The 27,588-nt window shown below is 30.8% G+C and overlaps 3 protein-coding genes across 3 annotated transcripts; 1 reads left to right on the top strand and 2 right to left on the bottom strand.

Moving 5' to 3' along the window:
* Nucleotides 1–1,977: 1,977 nt before the first annotated feature.
* Nucleotides 1,978–5,532, bottom strand: LOC130942129 (O-fucosyltransferase 20-like). Its single transcript, XM_057870827.1, has 6 exons — nucleotides 4,745–5,532; nucleotides 4,500–4,665; nucleotides 3,989–4,078; nucleotides 3,618–3,901; nucleotides 3,077–3,335; nucleotides 1,978–2,858 (listed from the first exon to the last, which is right to left on the bottom strand). Exons 1-6 carry the CDS (start codon nucleotides 5,404–5,406, stop codon nucleotides 2,634–2,636), a joined length of 1,686 nt encoding a protein of 561 aa, XP_057726810.1. The 5' UTR covers nucleotides 5,407–5,532; the 3' UTR covers nucleotides 1,978–2,633.
* A 10,239-nt stretch (nucleotides 5,533–15,771) lies between these two features.
* On the top strand, nucleotides 15,772–18,397 carry LOC130939838 (uncharacterized). Its single transcript, XM_057867905.1, has 4 exons — nucleotides 15,772–16,278; nucleotides 16,328–16,537; nucleotides 16,619–17,143; nucleotides 17,189–18,397. The coding sequence occupies exons 1-4, from the start codon at nucleotides 15,772–15,774 to the stop codon at nucleotides 18,395–18,397; spliced, it is 2,451 nt and encodes an 816-aa protein (XP_057723888.1).
* Nucleotides 18,398–19,826: 1,429 nt separating this feature from the next.
* On the bottom strand, nucleotides 19,827–21,691 carry LOC130939837 (protein MAIN-LIKE 1-like). Its single transcript, XM_057867903.1, has 4 exons — nucleotides 21,620–21,691; nucleotides 20,452–21,056; nucleotides 20,110–20,197; nucleotides 19,827–20,015 (listed from the first exon to the last, which is right to left on the bottom strand). Exons 1-4 carry the CDS (start codon nucleotides 21,689–21,691, stop codon nucleotides 19,827–19,829), a joined length of 954 nt encoding a protein of 317 aa, XP_057723886.1.
* Nucleotides 21,692–27,588: the final 5,897 nt, after the last annotated feature.

Genomic DNA, 27,588 nt, shown 5'->3' with positions numbered 1-27,588 from the left:
ATTGGATAAAATTAGATATATTAAAAATATAATCATTTATGTACCTTCTCATATCAATTTAAATTTTTAGAAGATATAATTTTAGAACATAATATTAAAATTTCTATATAAAACTTAAATTTTAAAATTTGATTTTTACTGATTCAAAAAAAATAAATTTAACATAAAATTAATTAAAAAAAAGCAAGAAAGCCTAAAAAAATTCAACCAAATTTTTGGGAGAATTAAAAAAATAATTTTATGACAAAATATAACAAATATATAATTATAAATACTATGTTAAATAAGATATCTTAAGCTCTTCTCTTCCTAGCATTACCCTTTAGCAATTGGTCTATACAAATTTTGAAACTTGAACAAGGTATTTATGATAATCATACAAAATTTATAGGACTATAACATTGTATTCATCCAAATGCTGATTGGTGAATGCATGCAGAGCAGCAAAATCGCAGTGAATAATTTATAGTTTTCATGTGTTTTTGTTGAAGAGCTGCAAGCACATGCTGTTAAAACGAAATCATTCAAAATCATTTAAGAAGGTACCATTATTACACACGGCAGCTTCACTGCTTTCAAACTTAACCAATTATAGATGATGCTGGCAGAAAAAAGTTGACAAGTAGAAAATCCAAAATCTGAGTAGGCCCTAATGTTGTTTGACTTGTTTTAATTGTATGAGGATTTTAAAGCTAATCACATGTCCTTGTTCATAGGAGGATGGTTTTAAATAGAGCCCAAATCATACCCCATGAATAAAATTAAAAGTTTTCATTCTAAATTGCTTTTAAGGGTGTGTTTTTTTCATTCTTTTTTTCTATGTACAAATATCTACATTTTTTATAATTTTATAAAATAATCAAAATTTTGATGAAACTAGTTTTAGAATTTCTTTAAAAAAAGCCATATTTATACTATTTTTTTTGGAAAAGTATAGAGAGACAATAAGAATACTAAATAATGTGAACAATGGATATATCGGATGTTTAATTCAATAGGTATACAAATGACTATATTAATTATTCTTAGTTGGATGGTTATTCTTTTTTATTCGATTTACTCATGCACAGTTAACAATGGTTGGATGTTCAATTCACTATGTGTATGGATGGTTATTCTAATGTTAGGGTTTAGGAGATAATTTAGGAATAGAGTGTGTTTTACTTTATTGGGTTAATTTTAGAATTCATTGTTCACATTGTTTACAAAAGTTATTGTCTACCTAACTTTTTATACACATTTTTAGTAAAGAAAAAGACAATTTTTCACATAGATGTAAACATTAAAGTTTGTTTTTTTCCCCTTAAAAAATAAAATGCGTAACTAAAAAATTGTGCAACTATCATTTTTTTAGCTAAAATGGATTGTTCAGTAACCTTAAACCTAGTCAATTTGATTCTAGATTCTAATCCAAAACATTGAAAGACAATGAGGATTTTATACTTTGCTGCAAGGGACACATCTAATTGAATATAACAAATATATAGAGAGCAATTGCAGTGCACTACTATGATTCTAAAATATAAAGGGTATTATTTGCTAATAAAGTTTGGGTTAATTGGGTGGATTTTTCTAATAAAAAGTTAGGCAATGTTTGAGTATGTGCTCTGAATAATTGGCAGTATTCACTGAAGTGAAGATTACAACTCAGCATAACAATGTGGCAGAAGAAAAATATGACGCCAAAACTTTAAACAATGTAATACATTGGCAATTGAAGTGGTCCTGTGTAACTTTCTATTGCTAGTAGTATGTACTAACATGAAGCAGCTTTAGTGTATATTAATTAAGTGAAACACTTTACTCATAAAGGCAACAAAACAAGCTGTACTGTACATGTCAGCTTTGTGTTAAGTTTTCATCAAAATATTCACAACATTTCATACCAACATCAATAATTCAAGTTCATAATGTGCTTCTTCTAGTGATTGCCTTAAGTGGGTGTTAAGATAAAATGGTAAGAATATAAAAACTATATAATTTATACAAATCTCATTATGTAGGAGTAGTTCAAAGAATTACATAGAGGAGGAGATGTATCCTATACAATCTCTTTTTAAGAAATTAAAACAAAATCAAAGAATGATATGTGTTGTGTATTATTAAGTTAATATGACCGAAAAATTTTACATACATCCCACATTCATTTAATGCTTACTCAGAAAACAATCACAATTACTCATTTTTCATTTATAATAATAAAAATGAGTTATTGTAATTGTTAGAAGATGTATTAAATATGTTTCAAGAAGATGTAAAAAATTTTCGACCATAACAATAATCTACTTTGCCTCACATACAAATTTAGCATATTTAAGGGATAATAATGTGAATACACCTGCAAGTAGAGGTGTGCTTGAAAATGGCACATAGTATTCAAAACAAGTGTTTGTTTTGAATACTATAGCAGTTTCCTCGGCGACATATAGTTAGTGAAATGCTTTCACATTCCTGAAGGTCTTATATTGAAAAATCATTCCAAGATAAGTTTTTAGTGTAAAATTTTCAGGAATTCAAAAACATTCTGCTAACCCACTTCTTCAGTGTTATAAACCTTGAACCGGACCGGACTGGACCGGACCGCCGATCTAATCGGTTTCACTTCCGTTGTTGATAGGATAGGCTCTTTGGTGCTAATGGGAGTCATTATTGCACATACACTCTGGGATAGGGTACTTGGTTACATCCCTACCAGCTTTTATAGTCCTCAGTTCTGGTTGCCCTAATGAATCTTGGTGCAATTCCTTCATGATTCTATTGAACTCTTCTTCAGAGAGGGAAGAATTAAGAAAATATGGTAACATGTGTCTTTTGTTTGGTGTTATGTATTTCTTGTGTCCTGCATATGCTCGGTGACCCTGGTAATAATAACATGCATTTTACAGAGTCATTCAATCACGTTTGTCTTCAAGCATTGATTGTTGAAAGACTAATAGAATTTCTTCAAGAATTTACTAAAAATAGTGTTCATGTTTTTCCTAGAGAGAAATTTGTTTCAAATTGTGAGATGTACTTTTCCTGATTTCAAGTTCTAAAAAAAATGTAACAATTTCAAAGCCTAGCTTGATAAGCATACCTGAATTGCATGCCCCATATTTCCTCCATGAGAAGGCATGAAAACATCACTCTTCTCAGAAACTATGTAATCAATTGCAGCCATGAGAGAAGCTTTGTTTGCAAATGGTTCTAGTTCTGCCGGATTAGCAAGATCTTCCTTGTTGTAAAAATGAGGAAACTCTTGGATTAATGGAAGCAATGCTTCTTTTCCACCCAATGGTTCTCCTCCAGCCCAATAAATTCTAGCATTTCTTGGAGCTCCTAGACCCTTCAGCAGCCTAAAAATCAAAATGAAAATATGCAGTAGAAAATCAGTTTGATTACTCAAGTTATAATTTCTCAGTACATGTACACTAAAAATCTGTCACCATGTATTTATAAACACATGTTGATTAGTAGTTAATTTTAGTGTACACGACTAACAAATATGACTTTACAGACTAAAATAATTTCAAAACTAAATTGATACTTTAAATTTTAAGGGACTAAAACGAAATAATACCTTAAAATTTCATATACTGAATTGAAGTTTTACTTAGTACTATCATCCAACTATGTACCTGGTAACTTCCATGGCATTCAAGGGACAAAGGCCAGCCATCTTCCTTTCATGGTAAGTCATGTTTGATTTGGCAGTCAAGAGCTCCGGCCGCTGTATCCTCTCGTTGTTTACAATTTCATCAAACTCAGGAGCCAATCCAGGAAGGCATCCAGTCCTCACCCAGACATCCTTTTCCATCCGGAGATGAAGAGCAAGGTATGGCCCCTTGCTCGCCATTCGCTCTGCAATCTTCTCGCCGAGCTCCTCAACTGCCTTCGCAAACCTCAATGCATGAAAAGCAACCTGGACAATTTTATTTCTTCTTTTAAAAAAAGTTTTACTCTTCCATATTCAGAAATTTAGAAAAGAAAAGAAAAGATTTTACTATACCTTGCACCTAAGTTTCTGAAGATCTGGAGGAAGATCCTTCGCAAGTCTTGAATCCAAGCCACGTAAAAGCAGAACACCTTCTCTGGTGAGCTGAATATATTACAAGAATATATTTATTCAGTACAGGAAAATAAAAAAATATGCTTAATATTTAATTTTATTCAATTTTGCCTCTAACATGTTCCATTTATGTCAAATTATGCCTGAACATTAATTCCATCTTTGAAAATATCCAAAAATAACTTTGATATAAATCGAAAATATTAAGAACAAGATTGAATAAAATGTAAATGTTAAAGATAAAATTAAATGAAATTTATTTAAAAAAAAATACTATACCCATACAACTCTTGTTCGACAAACACACTTATTCTTTCTTTCTTAGAAAGATAAAAAAATAATAATAATAATAATTAATTAAAGGCAAATTGGCAGGGAAGGAACAACTAAGGGGTGTAATGATATAAATTAACAGGCGTATGGTGTGGTAAACAAGTAAAAGAGTGTTTACCTTTCTGTGATATCTGGCACGGATCCAAGTGGGAGTAACATGAGGCGGAGGGCTTCCTTCCACCGGCCTCGTCATCAAATGTGTCGACGGCAGCGCCGAAACCACTCTCACGTCGTCGGAGAGCACGCTCTTGAAGTGCTCCAAATCAAATATATCACCGAATTCACTGCGCATCAATGGTCAAAATAAATGCTATAACAGGGAACAATATTTAATCAATAATTCATTCCTATGTAGATAGATACCTTTCATCACCCCAAATCACATTAACTTGCAAAATGGGAACAACCAAAGCAGCACCCAGAATCCTAGCAATAACAACAGCATCAACAATCTGGTTCCTTTGTTGATTCATTCCACCAGAAACCACCACCATAAGATACTTTCTTCTGTTCTTCATAATCCCTTCACTCGCTCTTCTATAATCTCTTGAGAAACTCAAACATGGCTTGTATCCCAACCCATCCGGTTGCTTCCAAAACTCACCACCATCACCATCACCAATAGGCACTTGCGCTTGTGCTTCTTCTTCTTCTCGTCTCTGCAGGATAACACCAAAGTTTGAATTTGGATGAAGACTCTGGAGTGAGAGGTGTGATTTTTGTGATGATGTTGTTGTTGTTAAGGGACATGGGTATGTTGAAAACGGGGTGAAGCCGAACTTGAACATGCTAATGAGACTAATAAGGAAGAGAGTGAGAAACAATAGCCTTGGTCTTCTGCAGAATGTTGAACCTATGCTGAAGAAAGAGAAGAAGAAGAGGAAGAATCTGTTGTTGTTGTTTCTTGAGGATTTCTTGGGGGAATCAATAAGGGATTGCAACGAAGAAGATGATATTGAGTTTATAATCTGAGAAGGAACTGAGATGTAACACAACTTCTTCGCATTGTTCTTTGACTTTGCCATTGAAAAAGCAGAATATGAAAACAGAGGCAGGCTAGCCTCTGTATTTTGTTGTCTCTTAAAAGAAGCTACTTTTCTTTGTTTCTGTTCATCTTGTTTGTGAAAGAGGGTAATTCAGACTTTTTCCTACTTAACAAAAAAAAAAAAAAAAAAAAAAAGGAATGTTAGAGAGACGGGGGAGTACGGTCGGCGGGAAGACAATTGAGTGTGTGGGGATGCGGAAAGGGAAAATTGTGGGATGTGAGTTTCGACAACATTTTATACTTCTTTTCAGACCCTTAGTTTAAAGAGGCTTGCTTAGTTTTCATTATTATTATTTTTAATTATAAAGTGGGGTGGGTTAGTTAATAGTTAGTTCATTAGGCAGTATTTGCACTCATGATTATGAAAGATTGAAAATTTGGTTCCACCCTTCCTTCCTGTTCTTAGCCTTTTTCTTATTTTAAATAACAAAAAATCGACTATCATATCTGTATATTAAAAATTAATTACCAAATCAGTCATTAGTATAAAATACATATTAAAATATAAAATATAAAAAAATCTAAAAAAACAGTATTATTATTAAGATTTGACTAATACTTAATCAACAAAAAAAATAAATAATTTTATATTATTAAATATAATTTTATATCATTAAAAATATTAATAATAACTAATTAATAACTATAAATTATAAGACCTACTGATTTTTTAATACTCTTCATAAAATATATATAAAAATAAGTTAAATAATACATTTATTTATATATAATGATAAATTTAATAATTAATTTTTTTGTATGCATATAATATTTAAAATAAAAACATTTCATCAACTTAATTTTTGTGGGACATATAATGGTGACTAACTACAAAGAGATAGAAATATATAACAGAAATGATAATTATGTTACTTTTTATGTATATTTTTTTTTATATTTTTATAGTATAAAAGATATTTTTTATTTTCTCTCACTTTTTATTAATAATTTTTAATTCTAAAATAAAAACACATAAAAAATATCATAAAAGCAGTAAATATAATATTTTTTAAAATATAATCGGTCCTTTTAATTTTATCTTTTTTTTATCATTTACACATTGTTTGGATTGAGAGATTTTGAAGGAAAAAAATGGGAAGAAAGAAAATGAATGAAAAAGTAAATTTTTTGTTGTTTGAATGAAAAGAAAAAATAGAGAAAAAAAAAATTGTGGGATCCACTAAATTATTTTTTATCCACAAATGAGAAGAAAATGAAGAGAAATGGAGCCAATATAAATAAAATTACACATTTACCTTTTATCATTAATAAATTATAATTTATATATAATATATATAAGGGTATTAATGTAATTTTATATTATTATGATTTTCTTTCTTTTCACTTTTTTTTCCATTCAAATAAAAAAAAAAAATTTCTATCTTTTTTATCCATTTTCTCTTAATCCAAACAACATACAAATAACTCTAATTTTTTTCCTATTTTCTTTTCACTCATTTTCTTTCTTCTTATTTTCTTTCCTTCCATTTTCTTTTCTATATCCAATAAATAGCTATCGTATATGTTCAAATAAAATAAGTACGACCACTTTTTTATTGAGAGAGGGAGAGAGAAAGAGAAAGCACATTCTCTTCTCTAGTCTTGAAAATTAATTCGTACTACATTCTGAACTCTAAAAATTATTTTAATATAGATATGGAAATGATATTTTGGCTAAATATTAATATTTAAAATATATTATAATATTATAGATATGTAAAAAATATAGAATACAATACACAGAAGGTGTGTTGTGCAGCTTGACAAATGTTTAATGCACATTCTGTGTGTTGCTAAAATATTGATATATGTTCAATACATATTTTATGTGTTAGATTTTTTATTTACAAAATTTATCAACTTATAATTATATAAAATAATTGAAAATATATTCTTTAAAATTTTTTTAATAATTAAAAGAGTAAAGTTTGATCTTTAATTTTTTAATTTTTTTTCGTATTTTTTTTGTCTTACTTATAAAATTAATGATAAAAAATTATATTTTACTCATTTAATTGTTAAAAAAATGAAAAAATTCATTCTCAAAATAATTCTATTTTTAACAAAAACACCAACATTTTTTTATATAAAAAAATTAACCTTTTAAACTCACTTAAACTTTTTAAATAAAATATAATAAATAATAAATAAAAATAATAATTAATTATATTTTAATCTTAAATTATAGAATTGACTCATGTATGTAAACTTTATATATCTTTTTCATTTAATAATGCATGGAAGAAATGACTATTTTGTTATAGGAATAATAAAAATCAACTAATAATTAACCAATATTTTTTTAGAAGTGTTACACACTTAAAATCTAAAACCTACACATCAAATATTGATGTTGGTTTATTATTGATTGATTTTTATTGTTATTCATATTTACCTAGAAAATAAATAGACTCAATATCTAAAAAAATTACATATAAAATGTCATTCTCTCAATTATGATGACATTATCTTATCATATGTATTTGTTTTTTGTTTCTTTCTTATCGCCTTCATGTTGGTATAAATTTTCAAACTTTTAATGATGGGGGAGGGTGAATGGTATATATGTTTGTTATGAAATAAGCCTTTAAGCCTTTTCTACAAACCCTTCATGGATAAAACTGAGGTTTGATTTTGCGCCTATAATCCTATATATATTGGATTTGGTTGTTGTTGTGGCTAATCAAATTTCTACCAAGATGTGGACAAGAACTAGATATTCTATTACTGCACTATACCTTGTTACCTCCAAGTTGTGACTTGAGAAGTGGTTAGTGTGTAATTACTTATGCTCTTAAATACATTAAATTAACTTAACAAATAAATTATTTTCGAAGAATTTCAAGTATATCATAGTTTTAAATATTTTATTATTTTTAGTCATTAATTTCGATCATAAAATATATACATAATTAAAACTAATAACTAAAAACATTAAAATACTTGAAATAATAATATACTTAAAATGTTTTTAATTATTTATTGAGAAATAATGCTCAATAATGATAAAAAAAATTTATTTTTTTTATCAATATTTTTAACCATAAATTTAATTATTAGTCTAGTAATATAATCTAGCAATATATTTTTAGTCTGCATTTTTAAATATTAATAATTAAATACTGATTAAAAATTATAAATTTTACTAGTTTTCTAATATTTATTATATTTGTTATAAAAAGAAATTAATTTAATTATGTAGAATAATTTAAGTCAAAGAAAGTTGTCATACCTACTAGCTAGAAGAAGAATATAGTTAAGTCAAGAAATATTCTTTGACATAATTTCTCTTCTCGAATGATATTCATTTTTTAAATTAGAAAATAGCTTAATATAATGGAATAATTTTAAAAGTTCCCAAATGAATTGGAGTATCACAGAAGTTTAATGAAGTGAGATACTAATTGAAACTTTAGTGATACACTTCGATTGTGTTAAAGTTGATTTAGCATACCAATATGAGTTAGCACACATGGATGAGAGCTTAACCATCCCTAAAAGTTTATTTTTTATGTTTTCTTTCTTTTTCCCATTTTTTTAAATGCGTACTGATTTGACATATTTATGTCTATTTTTTTTATTTTAGAATAATAGTAAAAGTGGTAAAATATAGATTTATAGTTATAGGAATATAAGATGATTTACAATAATACGACTGTTATTATTTTTATTCACCTAAAAAAATTATTTATAATGCAAGAGAAAAAAAGTTCTTTTTACATATTTGCAAAAAGCTCCTAACTCTCATATTCTTGTAATTTTTGTATGTAACACATTATATGGCATTTTATGCAACAAAATATTTGGAAGACAATTATTATTACTAACATAAATAAGTAATATTAGATATTATATAAATAAGATTATAAATTTAAATTATTAAATAAAATCATTTTAAATAAATTCTTTTTTTAACATTACCGTTTATCAAATAACAGAATACATAACTAATTTTGAACGTATTTAATATTTATGAATCTAGAAGTGAATGCGCTTCATCTATTTCCAAAACTTTGAATATGAAAAAGGCTTATCTGAAAAGTTAAAAATAGTTAAGGGTAACTAACAACAACTATATATATATATATATATATATATATATATATATATATTTCAAAATTCGGGGAGTTGCTTATAAATATTTCCATGCATGCAACATATGGGACTCTAAGATTTTGACCAAATAGAGGAGCTTATAGAAGAAAGTTATAGTTATGAAATGTAGTTCTCATTTTTCAAAAAATAAATTAGCAGATTCAATATAAAGCAAAGTGGCATGGATCGGACCTAAAATTTATCCAATATTATTAAATAATTCTAAGTTTGTAACCTTTTAATGGGCAAAAGTAATTGAACATAAGATCCCATTTATAATATCTATTTTATTTCTCACCATGAAATAATTATTTATTTTTTTTATATGTGTAACTTAGGTGTAAGAATTAAAATTGGAAACGATTTAAAAAAATATACTAAAGACATTTTACACAAAAATTTTGAGGAAAAAAATAATAATAATTAAACATCATACGGTGTTGCACAGAAAGATTATTGTACAAGGATATGTTTGAAAGATGCATGAACGTGTGAGCATATTCCTCTTCGGGTTGCAAGATATTATATATATATTATATTATATATATATATATTCCTTCATCTTTCATGGTTGAAGAAGAATATTTTCTTTAATAGACTGACAAATATTTTTCATATTGTTTAAAATAGAAATTCAAAGAGTTTAAAAATTGTGATTCGATTTATTGAATTGTAAATATTTGTTTTTTCTTTTTATTTTTTGTATTTATACATTTTTCCTATACTTATCATACTTAATCAATAGTTCTTAGTTCGTCTGACTTATACAAAAAATAATTTTGGGGTCATAGAAAAAATAAAAAATTTACAAACACACTTTTTCACTCTCTCTAAATTATATTATGATTATTAGTATCTATAATTCGTGAAAATTGCTAAGATTCCATCAGTCATGAAATAACTTTATTTGCTCCTCGTTCTGAAAATACTCAAAATAGTCAAATACATTCTATTCTTGTATGGATACTTGAAGGGAGAGTTCGATCCTTGAGAGTCGACGCCGAATTGTTATCTTCAGTGTCGATCTTTGAGCTTTTGTAGAAGTTCGAACTTTTCTTCAAGGAGATGTCCAATTATGCGGAACATGAGCAAGGAATAAGGGGGGAATGTACCTGCAAAGGCACTCCGAAAATTAAGTCAGTATTGAGAATTCAATGTATCCTTTGAAGATAAAATATCATACCTTTATAGGTGAGATAAAATAGGTCGGTTACGTTTCTATTGATCATCTGAATTGAAGAGCAATTAATAGGTTTTAACAAGTGATAATGTCTGATTGTAACGTATAACGCCGAATTATAACGTAAAGTGTCGAGTTATGATGCATAATGCCGTGTTATTGTATATAATGCCGAATTATGACATCGGATTTGTAACGGCCGTATCATAGCCCCCAAGCTTAACCTGACAATATTTTGATAAAGCAGATTGAGCTTTTTTTTAGTTATAACTCGACGATTTGAGTTATAGGTATGGAGCCCCCAGATCAACTTACTCTATTAAAATAATGAATAATTTGAATTTTCAGACGTAATTTGAAGTTAACGTGTATTGAAAAGTGTAGTAGTCTTGTCATTGATTGTGCCTTTGATTTTTCCAATGAAATTTTAAACCGTTGATTTAATAGATGCAACGGTTAGGTTTTTCATGGAACTGAGTAGTTAATTTGAATAGTTGCTGAGACGATGTTGATAAAAGTGAATTGGTTGGGCAAGAATATTGAGTTAGTTCACCGTTGTTTGGTGATATGATTGAGTTTGATTGCGCATGTGTAAACGATGCGACTTTGAATTGAAGAGTTGTCGCAAATGGATAAGTATTTGTACTTGTATGATATGTGATTGAGTTTGTTGACTGTTTATAGTTATAGTTCGGAATTGAAGACTGGGTTTAATTGCGCATGTGTAAACGATGCGACTTTGAATTGTAGAATTATCGCGAATGGATAATTGATTGAAGATTGTGTTTGATTGCGCATGTGTAAACGATGCAACTTTGAATTGAAGATTTATCGCGAATGGATAATTGATTGAAGATCGTTGATAGTCATAGTTCGGAAGATAGTTGATATAGATCTGATGATAGTTGATATAGGTTTGACAAAGAGTGATAATGATTGATATAGAAATGATAATGATTGATATAGCTCGGATAATTATTGATATAAATCTGAAAACAAAGATAATAGATATAGATTTGAAAATAGAAAAACAGATATAGGTCAGCGAATAGGGATAACAGATATAGATTGGCAAATAGAGATGACAGATATAGATCGACAAATAGAGATAACAGATGTAGATCGACAAATAGAGATAACAGATATAGATATGCAAATAGAGATGATAGATATGGATCGAAAAATAGATATAACAGATATAGATTGGCAAATAGAGATAACAGATATAAATCGGCAAATAGAGATGACAGATATAGATCGAAAAATAGATATAACAGATATTGACGGAAAAAATTGAGAAAAATTATTCGTAAGTGAGTACACTTCTTTCCTCCAATTGAGAATCAAGTTATTCATGTACAGTTTCTTTGTACCAAAAAGTAGCAGAGTCACACTCAAATAATAACTTCCCAAAATTTGAATTTCTTTTACAAGTATGTTTATGAATTTGATTTTAAAAGATTAAATCTTATTTACGAATTTTATTTTTCAATGAATGAGAGTTTAAAAGTCTCTATTAACTCTACAAAACTCTCAAAACTCTTATTTTTAAGATTTTAAATTGAAAAATTTTAGAGAATATAAATTTAAAGTATTTTTTATTTCTAATAAATTATGATATTATTATTTATTATCTTCTACTTTTTCTATACATAACATTTTAATTAAAAATAAAATTATAAAAATGTGATAAGCCACTAAGCCTGCTTAATTTCTCTTTTCTCTCCTCTCTAAAATATCTTTTTTTTCTCCCCCAGATCTTTAAGACACTTTTTAATTTTAAAATAGGAGTAACATTGATGTATTATAGCATTATTGAGGAGTAAAGTATTTGATGCAACTGTAATGTCATATAAAAAAAATAGATATAATCCAATTACGGAAAGAGGTAATCAGACGATTCGACCGATTTGTATACCACATTTCACGTATTGTTCATGCAGTTGCCTCCACTCCCACCCCGTGATATATTTCTCGGCACTCTTTCTCTCTCTCTTTCACTTATCTCTTTCACCAGAAATCGCACCCACACAACACAATTCTCTCCTCTCTTCTTCAAGTGTTCATAAATTTCAAACCATCAAGTCATTTCCATCATCAATTCAAAATTTTTTATAATACCTAGAAGGCTCAAAATAAAGAAAGTTAATTGTCGAAAACTTCACATTATTAATTATCTCTGTGCTTTTGAATTATATAAGTTACTTTTATTATTTTTTAATTTAATAAAAATAATAAAAATAATATTAAAAATTAATATTATTTACAATAATTAAATAATAGTTAATATTGTTAATAGTGTGATATATAAAATTGTTAAAAATGTATTTGTTTATTTGGTGTAAATTATTGAGTTAATTAATAATTATCAATACTAAATTTGGTATTTTTAATAAGTTATTTATTATTAGAGTTATTTAGATTATTTTTATTATTTTTAGATATTTTATATTTTAATAATTAATTAATTATTTTTAGATATTTAATTAATTTATTTATTATATTATAATTAAATTTTTTAATTTTTAGATATAATAATTATTGCTATCATTATAATAATAGTAATGAAGTAATTAATATATATTATTGGTCTATGTACGTGTGCTGTTAAGAAATAATTAAATTTAGTGTAAATAAATTATTTAGTTAATTAATGGTTATTAACACTAAATTTAAATTTTTTTGAATAAGTTATTTATTAATAATAAATTTATTATAGTGATATTAGAGTTATTCAGATAGTTTTTAATATTTTTAGTTATATAATTAGTTAGTTTAAATTTTGTTAATTAATTTATTATAGTGATATTAGAGTTATTCAGATATAATTTTTGCAAGTATGATGTGTTGAACTTTTTTAAAAAGTTTGGCTCTATATGCTTAATATAAAACATGTGAAAAATTTTAGGAAGCGACTAAGTTCCATTGCTCCAAGTAATAGCTGAATTGATGAATTCGTATCGGTCAGAGATAAGTACCACACTATCCTAAGTCACCATATGTATATGTTGTCGCAAGTTATTACTAAGAAAAAAGCGTCATGCATCAGAATATTTTTACTCTACAATTACAAATGCAATAAACACGATATTATTAACTCTAACCAATAAACAACCCTTATATTTTTCATATAAATGAATCTCATCTATCTGAACAACTGATTTGCAATGTTTGAATACTTTATTGTAAGGGTAATAACCCCAAATGTAATACCTAGATATTAGTAACCAAGCCATCGCCCTGATATGCAGGCATAATTTTAAAATGAACAGTAGCTGATGACTCCTTGTGACACATGATCTCACACTATATGGACAAAGTTTCGTACAATTCTTTCCAATTTCCAAAAAAAATTTTCATCAACTTTTGCTTTACCAACCATGTTTTGCGATAAATGATAGCGTAATTGAACTTCGATTGTACTTTCACAATAACTAATTTCACCTTTTTATAGAGGGGCCAGCCTCCTCTACCAACGACTTTATTACTTCTGTAATTGTGCTAGAACCTAACTACGAATGGTCCTGAGAAATGATGGCTCTGGTACAAGTATGACTATCATTATACCTCCTTATAATCCAATATTTTCTATAGATCATGCTAACCCTGATCAGCCAATCACAATCTGACTCATAATATGTACAATTGGCATAAAACGTCATCGGTTCCGACTCATACATATGATAGTCTACATTTCTGCGGATAGTATAATCTTTTATCGCCATAAAGACAACTTTTCTGAAACTGAATTCTATTCCCATAGCAAATTCACCATCTGCCACAACAAAAAATTCTACTACAACGACAACATGCGATAAATATTTAATAAATAAATTTTAAATAAATAAAATTAAAAGTGAAATCTATCTATTTAATCTTAAATAAATCAATAGAATTTATATTAAATTTATACATCATAAATAAATATTCACTAAATTAATATAAATATATACATATATTTATTCCTAATCAAGTAATCATCTCAATTTTAATCAAATAAATACATAAATACATAAATAAATGTTAATTAAATTTAACCAAATAAAATACATAAATACATGATATAAGGTTATTATCTTAAATTTAACCAAATAAATAGATAAATAAATGCTAATTAATTATATTTCTATATGTCACATAACTAATTAATCGATTGACAATATAAAAAATAACAAAATTTTAATCTCTTGTACAAATATTTAAATTATGTACATGTATTTATATATTTAAGAAATTCTGATACATGCATTGCTTCAAAATTAAATCTAATGCGTCCCATAAAAGATAGTTCTTTTAATTGATGTTAATTTGTTAGTGCATTTACCATTTCTATACAATAGTGCTCAGAAATGGACCCACTTTGATGTGTGTGGGGACAATTATCCCCATTAAATTTATAAAAAAACAATATATATATATATATATATATATATATATATATATATATATATATATATATATATAGATAATTGCCCTATAGTTATAATTCATTTGTCCTCTAAACTAAAAAGAAAGAAAGTTGTGTGTAAGAAAAAATTGTTATTAAATATTAATACAATAATAAAATTATTATATTATATATATTTAAAACAAATAATAACAAAAATAATAATAATTTAATTACTTAATTACCTAAAATTAAGGGTAAAAAATGTGATTAAGCCATGGGAGTGAAAAATTTACGGAAATCAGCCAAACTGAATTCGTAGACACAATTCAACCAGAAGCAAATTATTATATAATTCGAATTGACTCGTTTCGAATTAAAATCCCATGTAGTTCGACGTGACTTAATTCGAATTACATCCATGCATGAATACCAAGTAGTTCGAAATAACTTGTTTCGAATTAGAGTAGAGTAATTCGAGTTATATTAATTCGAATTACTAAGATAGGTTGAACGTGCACATAATTCGAAACATATTGCTTCGAATTAGTAACGAATTGTAATTCGAATTCAATTGATTCGAATTATATATGTATAGTGCGAATGTAGTTGATTCGAATTACAATGAACCGGAGCTCTATATATATGCTGTGAACTGACGTTGCTCTCAACAAAGAGGTGAGATGGCTAGTGAGGATAGTTTTCTAGTGCTGGTACATCACAGAAGGTCGATTAAGAGGAAAACTCGGTCCGGCGTGAAGTTCACTGATAAGGATCCCCTATGTATTATCGTGAGGCCAACAACCACCTACGATGCTCTCGTTAGCTCTGTGCTGGAGAAGCTTGGTCTGGAAGGAGTTAAAAGGGTTAAGAAGTTTTTCTATCGCATCCCAACCACGGTGCTCCATGATACCGTGAAGTATGATTGTTTCACGATTGGGAGTGATGAGGACTTGCAGGTTATGATGCTTTGTCGCAGGCAGTTTTCCGAGGTAAGGACACCAGAGTTGTTGGCAAAGTTGGTTGATGTAGTATCTAGCTCGGGTGGTTCGAACCGGAATGCTAATACTATAGCCACGGTTGCCGGCTCGAGCTCGAGACCTGCGGTTGCTTCATCTTCCGTTCCTGTGTATGAGCCACCGATGCAGCCTGTTGCCTCCCCATCGTTTGCTGTTGATCTCAGCGGCAATGTTTGGAGACGAGGTTCGATATGGGGAACATGTTCCCACGGAAGTGCAGTGTCCCACACCGGCTGGTGTTGGTGAGGGTTTCTTTGATGATCTAGATGACGATGATGTCGAGCCGGATATGATCGCTGATGACAGCGGCGATGATCTTGGAACTACTGATCCGAGAAGGGCTACAGGTGAAACTAGTTCTGGCACACAGCAGTACCCACCCCATTTTTCATCGTTGGACCTGGATGCCATGAGGCAGGACGAAAATCCTGTGCAGGCCTCTGAATTTGGCACTAGAGATACGGAAGGGTCTGCCGGTATGACGTAGTTCCAGGTTGGCCAACAATTTCAGGATAAAGATGAGGCGCTGTTGAGTGTGAAGACTTACAGCATCCGCCGAGGGGTCCAGTACAAGGTCATTGAGTCTGACTACCGCAGGTATGTGGGAAAGTGTTCTGAGTTTGGGAATGGGTGCACATGGTTGATTCGGTTGAGTCTCCAACAGCGGAAGGGCATCTGGGAAGTGAAGCGGTACAACAGACCGCATACCTGTCTTGCCACCTCCATCTCCAGCGACCATAGGAGTCTGGACTACCATGTGATAGCGACATTCATTATGCCGATGGTTAGGGCTGATGCCGCCGTCAACATCAAGGTGCTTCAAAATGCCACGGCCGCACACTTTGGGTTCAGGCCTACGTACATGAGGGTATGGATGGCGAAGCAGAAGGCCGTTGCCGTCATCTATGGGGACTGGGATGAGTCGTACAATGAGCTCCCTCGGTGGGTGTTAGGAGTTCAGCTGATGATGCCTGGCACTGTAGCAGTCCTCAGGACTTGCCCTGTTCGAGTTGGGGGACAGCATGACGAATCTCAGGCTTATTTTCATAGGCTATTCTGAACTTTCCCCCCTTGTATCGAGGCATTCCGTCATTGCAAGCCGTTGGTGAGTATTGACGGCACCCATCTATATGGCAAGTATGGGGGAACGTTGCTAGTCGCGATTGCACAGGACGGAAACTCCAACATACTCCCCGTGGCATTTGCACTAGTTGAGGGTGAGAATGCTGAGTCATGGTCTTTCTTTCTCTCCCACCTCCGTGAGCACGTGACACCTCAGTCGGGTCTGTTAGTTATTTCAGATCGGCATAACGACATCAAGGCAGCGCTCGAGGCTCCCGATGGGGGATGGCTACCTCCGGCTGCATACCGGGCGTTCTGCATTCGATACGTTGCAGCGAATTTTGCCCTAAACTTCAAGGGAAAAGATGCCCGGAGGCTTCTTGTTAACGCCGCATATGCGAAGACTGAAGTGGAGTTCGACTACTGGTTTGACATTCTGCGCTCTGAGAATCCGGCAATGTGTGACTGGGCGAACCGAATTGAGTATTCGTTGTGGACACAGTACTGTGATGAGGGTCGGAGATTCGGAAACATGACGACCAATATTTCTGAGTGTGTCAATTCAATCCTGAAGGGGGTAAGGAACCTCCCTGTTTGCTCGCTAGTGAAGGCCACATACGGAAGGCTGGCTGAGCTATTTGTCCGTAAGGGGAGGGAGGCCGAGGCTCAGATGGGTACCGGACAACAATTCAGTCAATACCTAGTAAAGTGTATCGAGGCCAACCTGAAGACAGCCAGGTGCTTTACGGTGACTGTTTATGACAGGGATAACTCGGAGTACACGGTGGCAGAAACGACTCCGACAGGTTCATTCTCACTTGGTACGTATAGGGTCTCACTAGGGTCTCAGACTTGTGATTGTGGATACTTCCAAGCACTTCATTTTCCGTGTCCTCACGCACTGGCATGCTGTGCTTATTCATGTCTTACTTGGAAGCCTTACGTCCACCAGGTCTATCGCCTTAGTTCCGTTTTCGGTGTCTATCAGATGGGATTTACACTTCCCATTCCGGAGGGTTTCTGGCCACCTTATGCCGGACCTACCGTTATACCGGATCCGAACATGAGGCGTGCGAAGGAGGGTCATCCAAGGTCCACCCGCATTCGCACCAACATGGATGATGCTGATCTGAACCGGCCAAAGAGATGTGGCCTCTGCAGGCAGCCAGGACACACTCGTCGGAGTTGTCCGCAAGCCAGACGACCCACCGGGACAGCTGGGAATTAATAGGAGCGTTGGTTTGTGTGTTTTTATTTCTTTTAGTATCAGCACATGTATTTTATTTCAGTTAGCAACCATTGTTCTACGTGGAACTAAGTTGTATTTTATAAGTGATGAAAGTTGTAATTTGTACCACATATGTATCTTGAATGTCTTTCTAATTATGGAGTTAAGTTACTTAAACAAACTACACCATCTGATGGGATGACTGATAATACATAACATAACATCAAAGTAACTGCTGGATGAACAAATACATTAAGGAAACCATACATAATACTGATTACCAACAAAGAAGGTACATAATATAAACATAACAACACGACATACACCGCTATCCCTAAATCATCTAAAGAGGTGCGACCTCGTGCCACAACGGCGTGGAACCCGTGTCCTGTAACCTCTCCGTATAAGTGGCTCCTCATCCTCAATCGAGTCGACGTCGTCCTCCGGAACTGGCTGTGCCGGGGTCCTGGGCGGGACATGCACGGGTCTGGATGATGACGGGCCGGCAACTGAATGTGACCCCAAAGTCTGGGCCAATGCTGGCGTCCCACCCAAGGCAAAAGTATGCGCAGGAGGAACCGTGGCAGGCTCGTTCAGATCTACATCTAGCGGTGCCTGTGTCCCTGTCGTGTGAACCCGTCCTCGTGCAGCCTCATCCTCCTGCATGATGGTCCGGATGTCCTCAAGGAAATGCGGTCCACCGAACTCGGCGACAATGCCATCACTACAAGGAAGTCTGGAAACATGGAGCCCGGACTCACCCATGGAGTACTCTCTTGAAGGGTCTGATTGTCACCGGGAACACCGACGAAATAATCTCCAAGAGGTCCACCCCCAAGCCCAGCGTCAGTGTGACTCATGGGATCTCCCATGCCAGATCCATACCACTCACCATCATGCCCCCCCTGATGGGCCCTATCAACACCCGCTGCATCACCTCCTCCAGCTGCATCCACCCCAGGCTGATGGGCACCCTCTCTAGCAGCAGCCCCCCTCCTCCGGCCTCCACGACCACGTCGTCTCCCGCCACCCCTAACTGCGTCCTCGACGTCATCCATAGCATGATCAACCCAATTCCACTCACGCTGGCTACGACATGTCCTGACTCGTGCTCTCCTCTCAATACGACGTCTGTCAGGAATATCGTCGACTCGGTCCATATCTGGAACTCGGCCTGCACCCCTCTGCGTCGCCTCATCCGAAATAGAAATACCTCTCGGATCCTCCAATAACATCTCCGGCGACAGGAACCTCTTTCCGTGCTGATGCCACCATGTCAAGAAATCATGCGAGGGACCGGGGTCGGGCACGATGTCGAACTGTAAAATGTGCTCCGCACGCTCCTGCCAGTGAAGATGCCAGTCAGGTAAGTGCTCCGGGAACCAACGGTCACCTCCTCTCCCGTCCTTCGACATCAAGAAGTCGATGTTCAGGGCGGGATGCGGTGGGGCTGAATGCCGCCAAACTGCGGTAAAACTCTATCAACTTGATGCCACTCGACCACCGCAAAATAAATCAGGGACGTCACACACCGCCATAACATCGTATGCCGCGGCTCCAAGACCTCTGGATGGACAACCTGGATGACGTCGAGTGCGTTATAGGGCATCCATATGAACTGAAAAAAACCAATTAAAAACAATTTAACACTTCTGTTAGACAATATAAAATGAAACAACGACTGGAGATAGATATGGGCTCAGCGTACTTACATCTCGAGGCTGTAACAAGTCGATCTTCAGGCGAGCCATCTGTACCTGAGGTTCCTTGTTGCTAATCCCAAGATTGTAACCAGACCATCTGCATAAGAGGTTAAACATTCTACTGCATTCATCACTCACTCTACAAAGCATGAAATTGCTTGCATAATCGAAAATAAATACAATAAGGATACATAATACAAACAATAACGGTACTTCGAGGCAAGGGGCCAGCTAAACGCATCATACCCAGTAGGCCTAAATGAAGGAAACCTCCAGAAGATCCAAGACTGCAGTAACTGTAAAGGCCCAGCTAACTTTACGACATGTCTGTTGGCAACTCAGCACATACACCGGTACAACCATGCTAGTGCCGCCGACCCCCAACTGTAGTCAGCTATCTCCTCAAGCCGAGCAACATAGGGTAGCCATCTGATGTGTATACGATTGCCGGATTTGTCGGCAAACAGCTGCGTGCCCAATAACATCATGATATAGGCACGGGCAAAGCGCCTAACTGTCTCCTCATCAGCCCCGTCGGGACACTCTCCAAAGGTCTCCTGGAACCAGGTGCAGTTGACTGCGAATTTCTGAACCTGGTTCTCGGGAGGTAAAACACCGAGCAACTCATGGAACCACTGCCAAGCTGGCCTCCCACCCTCAATGTACAGGTGGAAGTCTGCCAGGCAACCACTGACGTAATGTTCGTCCACTGGCAACCCCAGATGGTATGCGACGTCCTGAAACGTGATGGTGCACTCTCCGAACGGCATGTGGAAGGTGTGCATCTCAGGCCGCCACCTCTCGACGAATGCGCTGACTAGGGGCTCGTCTAGTCGGAACCGTCTGTCGTTCAGTCTCGCAAGATGGTACAATCCGGCCATCTGCAAGTACGGAACGTACCTCTCATCAAGACGCATCCCCTGCTGCCGCCTAACGCTGAATATGCAACGACGAAGCTGGCCAGTAGATAAACCGCATAATTAGAACAGATCCACAAACCACTAACATATACAATTTATTTCATAAAGAACCAAAAAAGAAATCGTGCAACACAACATATATGAAACAAGCGACCAACATTGTATACACAAACCGCTAACATGAACCACATGCAAAAACCATTAACAAATACAACAATCACTAACAAGTAAAACCGTTAACAAAAACCGCTAGCATACACCTTTATCATAAACCACAACCTTAAACCGCTAACCGTCACTAAAACCACTATCCAAAAACCATTAACAAAAACCGCTAACAAAAAACAATAACAAAAACCACTAACAAAAACCATTGGACTAAACCACTACCTTAAACCGCTAACACTAACATAAACCGCTATAAAAAACCATTAACAAAAACCACTTGCCTACACCACTATCCTAAACCACTAACAGTAACATAAACCATTATAAAAAACCATTAACAAATACCACTATCATAAACTGCTTTCATCAATCACTACCATAAACCACTAACAAAAAACACTATCAACAGCGCAACATCATAAACCACTAACCTCGTCGTTGATCACCCCGGCGATATGAGCAACTCCATCCAAACGATAAAGCCTCCCCGGATCGTCCCCCATCGCCTAAATATGCCTCTCTTGTCTTACTCGGCCCGAATGTTGGTCGTTTTCTCTGGGATTTGGTGGGGTATGAGAATGACAAAGTGATTCGAATGAACTTGGTTCGAACTCCTTATATAGCCGAAACCCTTGTAATTCGAATCAAGTAGATTCGAATTACTTAGTGCCACCAACTTCACCTAATTCGAATCAATATGATTCGAACCTCACTCGTGTGTCCTTCTCCAGCTAATTCGAATTGATATAATTCGAACTACCCTATTATAATTCGAAGTTATTCGTTTCGAATTACTAAGGAATTTTGCATGCATAATTCGTTTCTTATTGATTCGAATTACCTTGGAACATTTCTTGAAAGTAATTCGAATTGACTCAATTCGAATTACGTGGAAACCTGATTCGAATCCTATTGATTCAAATTATATAAAAATGAGTTCTGGTGGATTGAGGTATCGAAGTTTGATTTGGCTGATTTGGGTCAAAGTGAGCTCCCCTTGGCTCATTTGGGTTTTTTAATATAGTTTTTTAAATATAAGTAAGATTATTAGTATTTAGTAGTTTTTTAATATAATATATATTAATCACTTATTTATTTTTTATTATTTTATTTAATTTAGTTTTAGTCTTACATATAATAATTATTTTTGTCAAAATTTTTTTATCATAAATATTAAAAATTATCAATTTTGTAATTAAATGCTAAGAAATTATTTGAATATTTGCATAATATAAAAAGAGACATTATCTTATCTATACTTATATATAAAGAGAATTGTGGTTGTTTAATTTAAAATTTTATTTTTTTATTTTTTTTTGTCTCTCACATAATTTTCATAAAAATTTTAAATGATTTAATTTGAATTATATTCTTTATAGATTCTTTAATTATTAAATTATAATTTTTTGTTGTATTATATTATATAAAAAATATTCAATAAAAATATAATTTAACGGATATGAGATATTTAACAAAGCACTGGTATTAATAATAAACGAAGATTGAAATGAGAAAAAACACTTTTAATATAAATTAATATATTTTTTAATGTGTTAATTATATTTATTAAAAACTTGACTAACTAACATATATACTCCAAAATTTAAATATCATATATTACTTTTTTTATTATTTTTATATATTATTTTTGTCTCCACTATTATAATTTTCTGAGTCCGTCACTGATAGTGTCATAAGCTTGATCTTTGTCTCCATCTAGACCAACGATTTTATAGTTACTTTCAAATTCTTTCTCATTGTCACTATTGTAATTTTTCCATTCAATATTTCGATCGACTTCAGATTGTTCGAACTCAATATACAACTCAATGAATGGTATTTAAGAGCGACTTTCAATATACATTGAAAACATCTCTTACATACTCGCTTCATCGTTTATATATTTAGTTTGAAATTGAACAAACCCACCAAATACCGATATAAGATACCTGTATAAAATACATGATGCTCTCCTTGACATTTGAGAATCTATTTTCTCATAATCACACCGTTTAGTTCTTCAAATAAGAGTGTGAATGAAATAACAATATCTAACGGATTTTCACATACAAATATTACTCTTTCAGATGTTTATAACAAAATCTGATCATAATAATATACTTTTAATACAGCTCTATCATCTATTTTTTTTAGTCACATCAAAATAAACTTTACTGTAATTCTTTTGAAACACAGAACAATATAACGACAAGAAAAAAGTTCTCCAAAGTTAAGGGAAGAAAAAGAGAATTTACCAACTAGAATATACATTATTATTATTATTATTATTATTATTATTATTATATAGACATATAAATTAGTTGGTCCGATTTTCATTTAAACTTTAAACTTTTTTAAGATAAATCGAATGGTTTAATTTACTCTTTTTAGAAATAAAAATATTAATAATACTAAAATCAGACCTACCGATTAATTTCATGCAGATTTTAAAATTTTTTTCTCGTACAAATCGATCCATCTAATTTGTATGCCAACTTTCACTAACAAAAAATTTGGTTAATATAATTTCTCCTACATAAATTTAACACACCCAAGTTCTATAATGAGACACAACACACACACAATCTTCGTATAAAAAAAAAAAAAATAAGCCTCAAAGACACATTGAGATCAAATTTGGTATATTTTTTCAATAAATAAATAAATAAATAAAATCTATGGCTTTAGTTTTGAAAAATTAGAGACATTTTTTTAAACACTTTGAAAATAATTTTTAAAATTAATTTGAATTTTTAAAAATTAAAAAATTTAATATAATTTTATATATTAATGAATATCTATATCTATATATTTATGTCCATTATATAAAAGTAATTTTAAATACTAAAACCAATTTTATCAAACACATTTTTTAGCGTGTATTTATTAAAAATAATTTTAATTTAATAAATTTAATTTAAATATACTAATAATATAAATCATTTTACATAATCATATAATTATATATATTTTTTAAATAATAATTTATGTAATAATTATTTTTATTAATTTAATAATACATAGTACAATAAACATGTAAAATATTTATTATACTACTTATATCAAAAGTGATATTTTTAACTAAATAAAAATTTAAATTAGTTAAATAATGAATTTATATATTCACTTAAACAAATATAAAAAATTTAAAATATTTTTTTATCTTTTTCTTAACCATTCTTAAAAATCCTAATCCAAATTAAAAATAAAATTGTTATTTTAATGTTAAAAGTTAAAAGCGGTTCTGACTTGTAAGCTGAGAAACTGTGAGATGTGCTGGGCACTAGTACCAACTTGACAGCTGGAACCCCATCAAGTATTGCTGTCAAAAAGTGCCACGTAGATGAAAGTGACACATCCAACACTGCCACATGCCACATGGGATGTTGCTTATCTGGTTGTATGGGCTCCACTTTCCGCTCCTTTTACTTGGTCCGAGGTAGATAGGACCAAAGTTTTGGGAACACAAACACCTACCAAACATTTCAAAAACCAATTAACTATTTCATTATTTCTATTTTCTCCCTTCAATCTTTATCTATAATAATCTTATATTAGGTTTTACTAAGTATTTGGAAGGTTATTTATGTTCAAAATTTTTAATTATTCTTATATATTTTATATATAATAATTAATTTAAAATTTTAAACTTTTTGCTTTCTAGAAAGATACTTTTGTATTTAATAACTTATTAGCAATACTTTCTTTCAATTTTGACATTTTACTCACCAATTTTGTTAAGATACTCGTTAAAAATTAAAAATATTTATATATTCAATAAATTTCATATATTTAATATAATTGACAATTGTTAAAACCCGTTTTTCATTCAAACTTACAAGTTCGAACTCTTAACAAGTATTATTTTAGAATACTTATTAACAAAATTCTACAAATTTTAACACTTATAACTTTATAATATAAGAAAAATTTTAAGTGTATCGAAAATACTGATGTTTTAGTTATTTTAACCGTTGATTTAAATTATAAAAAATATATATAATATATATTAATAAAAATCAACAGTTAAAATAACTGAAATATTGATATTTTTGATACACTTAAAATTATATATATATATATATATATATATACTAAATTTTTACGATGATAAATACAAATTAATTCCTAGACTCCTCGAATTTGGAATCAAAATTCAAATCAATGCAATATTTGAACTTGTCAAAATAGTCTGTAATAGTTGATATATATGGTAACATTTATGAGTTTCATATTAACTATTTATAGGCGATTCCAACATTTAAAATTGGGTAAATTATTTAAATAAATCATTTGAGTATAAAAATTATTAGATTGTCTTAAATGAAAAAGAATAATATTTTTATCCTATAAATTATAAGTCTGTTACTGATTTTTAAAAATTATATAAAACTATGATGATTACCATGATTCATACATTGATATTTTGCAGTGCCTAAATTTTTCTGACGACCATAAATCATGACCCCAAACTTGGTTTTACACCAAAAACCATAAAACATGAGTGATTCCCATAATTTACAAAGTCATAGACCAAAATTAATAAAATTTCTATCATTTATGTACATCTATTACAAACATTATATATTTTAAAAATTAATATCAATAATTCTAAATAATTAACAATAAAAACTACAAAAATTTATCACAATAATAAAATAAGTAATATCCATAACTCCAAATAATTAAAATTAAAAAATACAAAAACAAAAGCATATTAAATCTAGACTAATTTCTCTAATAATTTAATTTACACTAACTTATGTTCCATGCATATTTTCTATAATATACTAATTTCTCTAATAATTTAAATTACACTTATTTAATACACTAATTTAAATAATTACCGAAATATCTCTAATATTTAACACTAATTTCTAAATAATTATCTCTATATTTTTAAATAATTAACTCTAATTTTTACAAAATAACTACTCTAAACTTAAACAAATAATACTTTTTTATTTCTATTTTTTTAAAGTATAAATAAAATAATTCAAAAAACTTTAAAAATTTGAGAAAAAAGTTTAACCTTTTCATGCATTTAGATATACATAATGTTTTAAATAAAATACATATTTACTAATATTTGAGGGGGAAAAACTATATTATATATAATAAGTTAGGGTTTTTTTACATAAATAAACAAACAAAAATTAATCAACAAACCAATTTTTTATTCAACATTATTTACGCATATATTCTATTTTAATTTATTTATTTTAAATTGCAGTGAAGTTTAGCTATTTAAAAATATAAATATAAAGTAAGTCTTAAATGTAATAGGACGTATTTTTTTAGTTAATTGATAGTAAATTTACAGGGGTACCTACTTTTTATTTAAAGTCAAAATATTATATATTTGTAGTAGATATTTTGTAGTAAATGTACATAAATCATAGGAATTATATATTCGTAAATCATGAAAAAATCACTCATATTTTATACTTTTTGATGTAAAACTAAGCTTGGACTTTATGGTCATCAAGAGAATTTAAACACTTTAAAATATCAGTGCATAAATCGTAATAGTCATCATGGTTTTATATAATTTTTTAAAACCAATAGAAGGTTCACGATTTATATAAAAAATAAAAGGACAAAAATATTGTTTTTTTTTTATTTAGGATAATCTAATAATTTTTATACTCAGTTAATTTATTTAAATTCTTTACCCTTTAAAACCAATGAAACTATATGTTAACATAATATTATTTCTTTTCTTATGGCAATATATTGCATATAAATATTTTATTTTAAGAATTCTACATGTAAAAGAATCGTGCAAAATATTCTAATATATAGGATAATTATAAATGTTAATTTAATTTAGTAAAAAGAATTAGAATATTTGTTTAATATAAATTATTTTAAATATAATCCTTTATTACAATTTCGAATAAAGAACAATGGTAGTAGATCGGGTTTTGCCCCTTTTCTTTGGTTATAATTTTTCTCTAATACTAAAAAAAGGATTAAATACTATTGGAAACAAAATTGATATAATTTCAATAAGGAATTTAAGAATATTGAAATAAGAGTGATATAAAACGTGTAAAGATAAGCTATCTTTTTTAAAATAAATAAAAATATAAACATAGAAACAAGTAAAATTATTGTACTAACCTAATAATTGATTTTCTATAATAATAATAATAATAATAATAATAATAATAATATCTTACACACCACAACCTTTAATTTTCGTTGTCTTTAGTATTCATCTTTTTATACAATTTTAACAAAGAACTTAATTCATTATTAGTTAATAAATTAACATAACTGAATGGATAGGTTAATATTGTAATTTATAATAATAAATGAAAAGAAAAATGTATTTGTAGAAAGATTACAAAAAGACATAAAGAAAGAGCAAGAAATTAACAGCGAGCTAAAATTT

This window comes from Arachis stenosperma, chromosome 7 (genome assembly GCF_014773155.1).
Source record: "Arachis stenosperma cultivar V10309 chromosome 7, arast.V10309.gnm1.PFL2, whole genome shotgun sequence".
Classification (NCBI taxonomy): Eukaryota; Viridiplantae; Streptophyta; class Magnoliopsida; order Fabales; family Fabaceae; genus Arachis; species Arachis stenosperma.
Note: the sequence above shows the minus strand (reverse complement) of the source record. Positions and strands in the feature narration are given on the sequence as shown.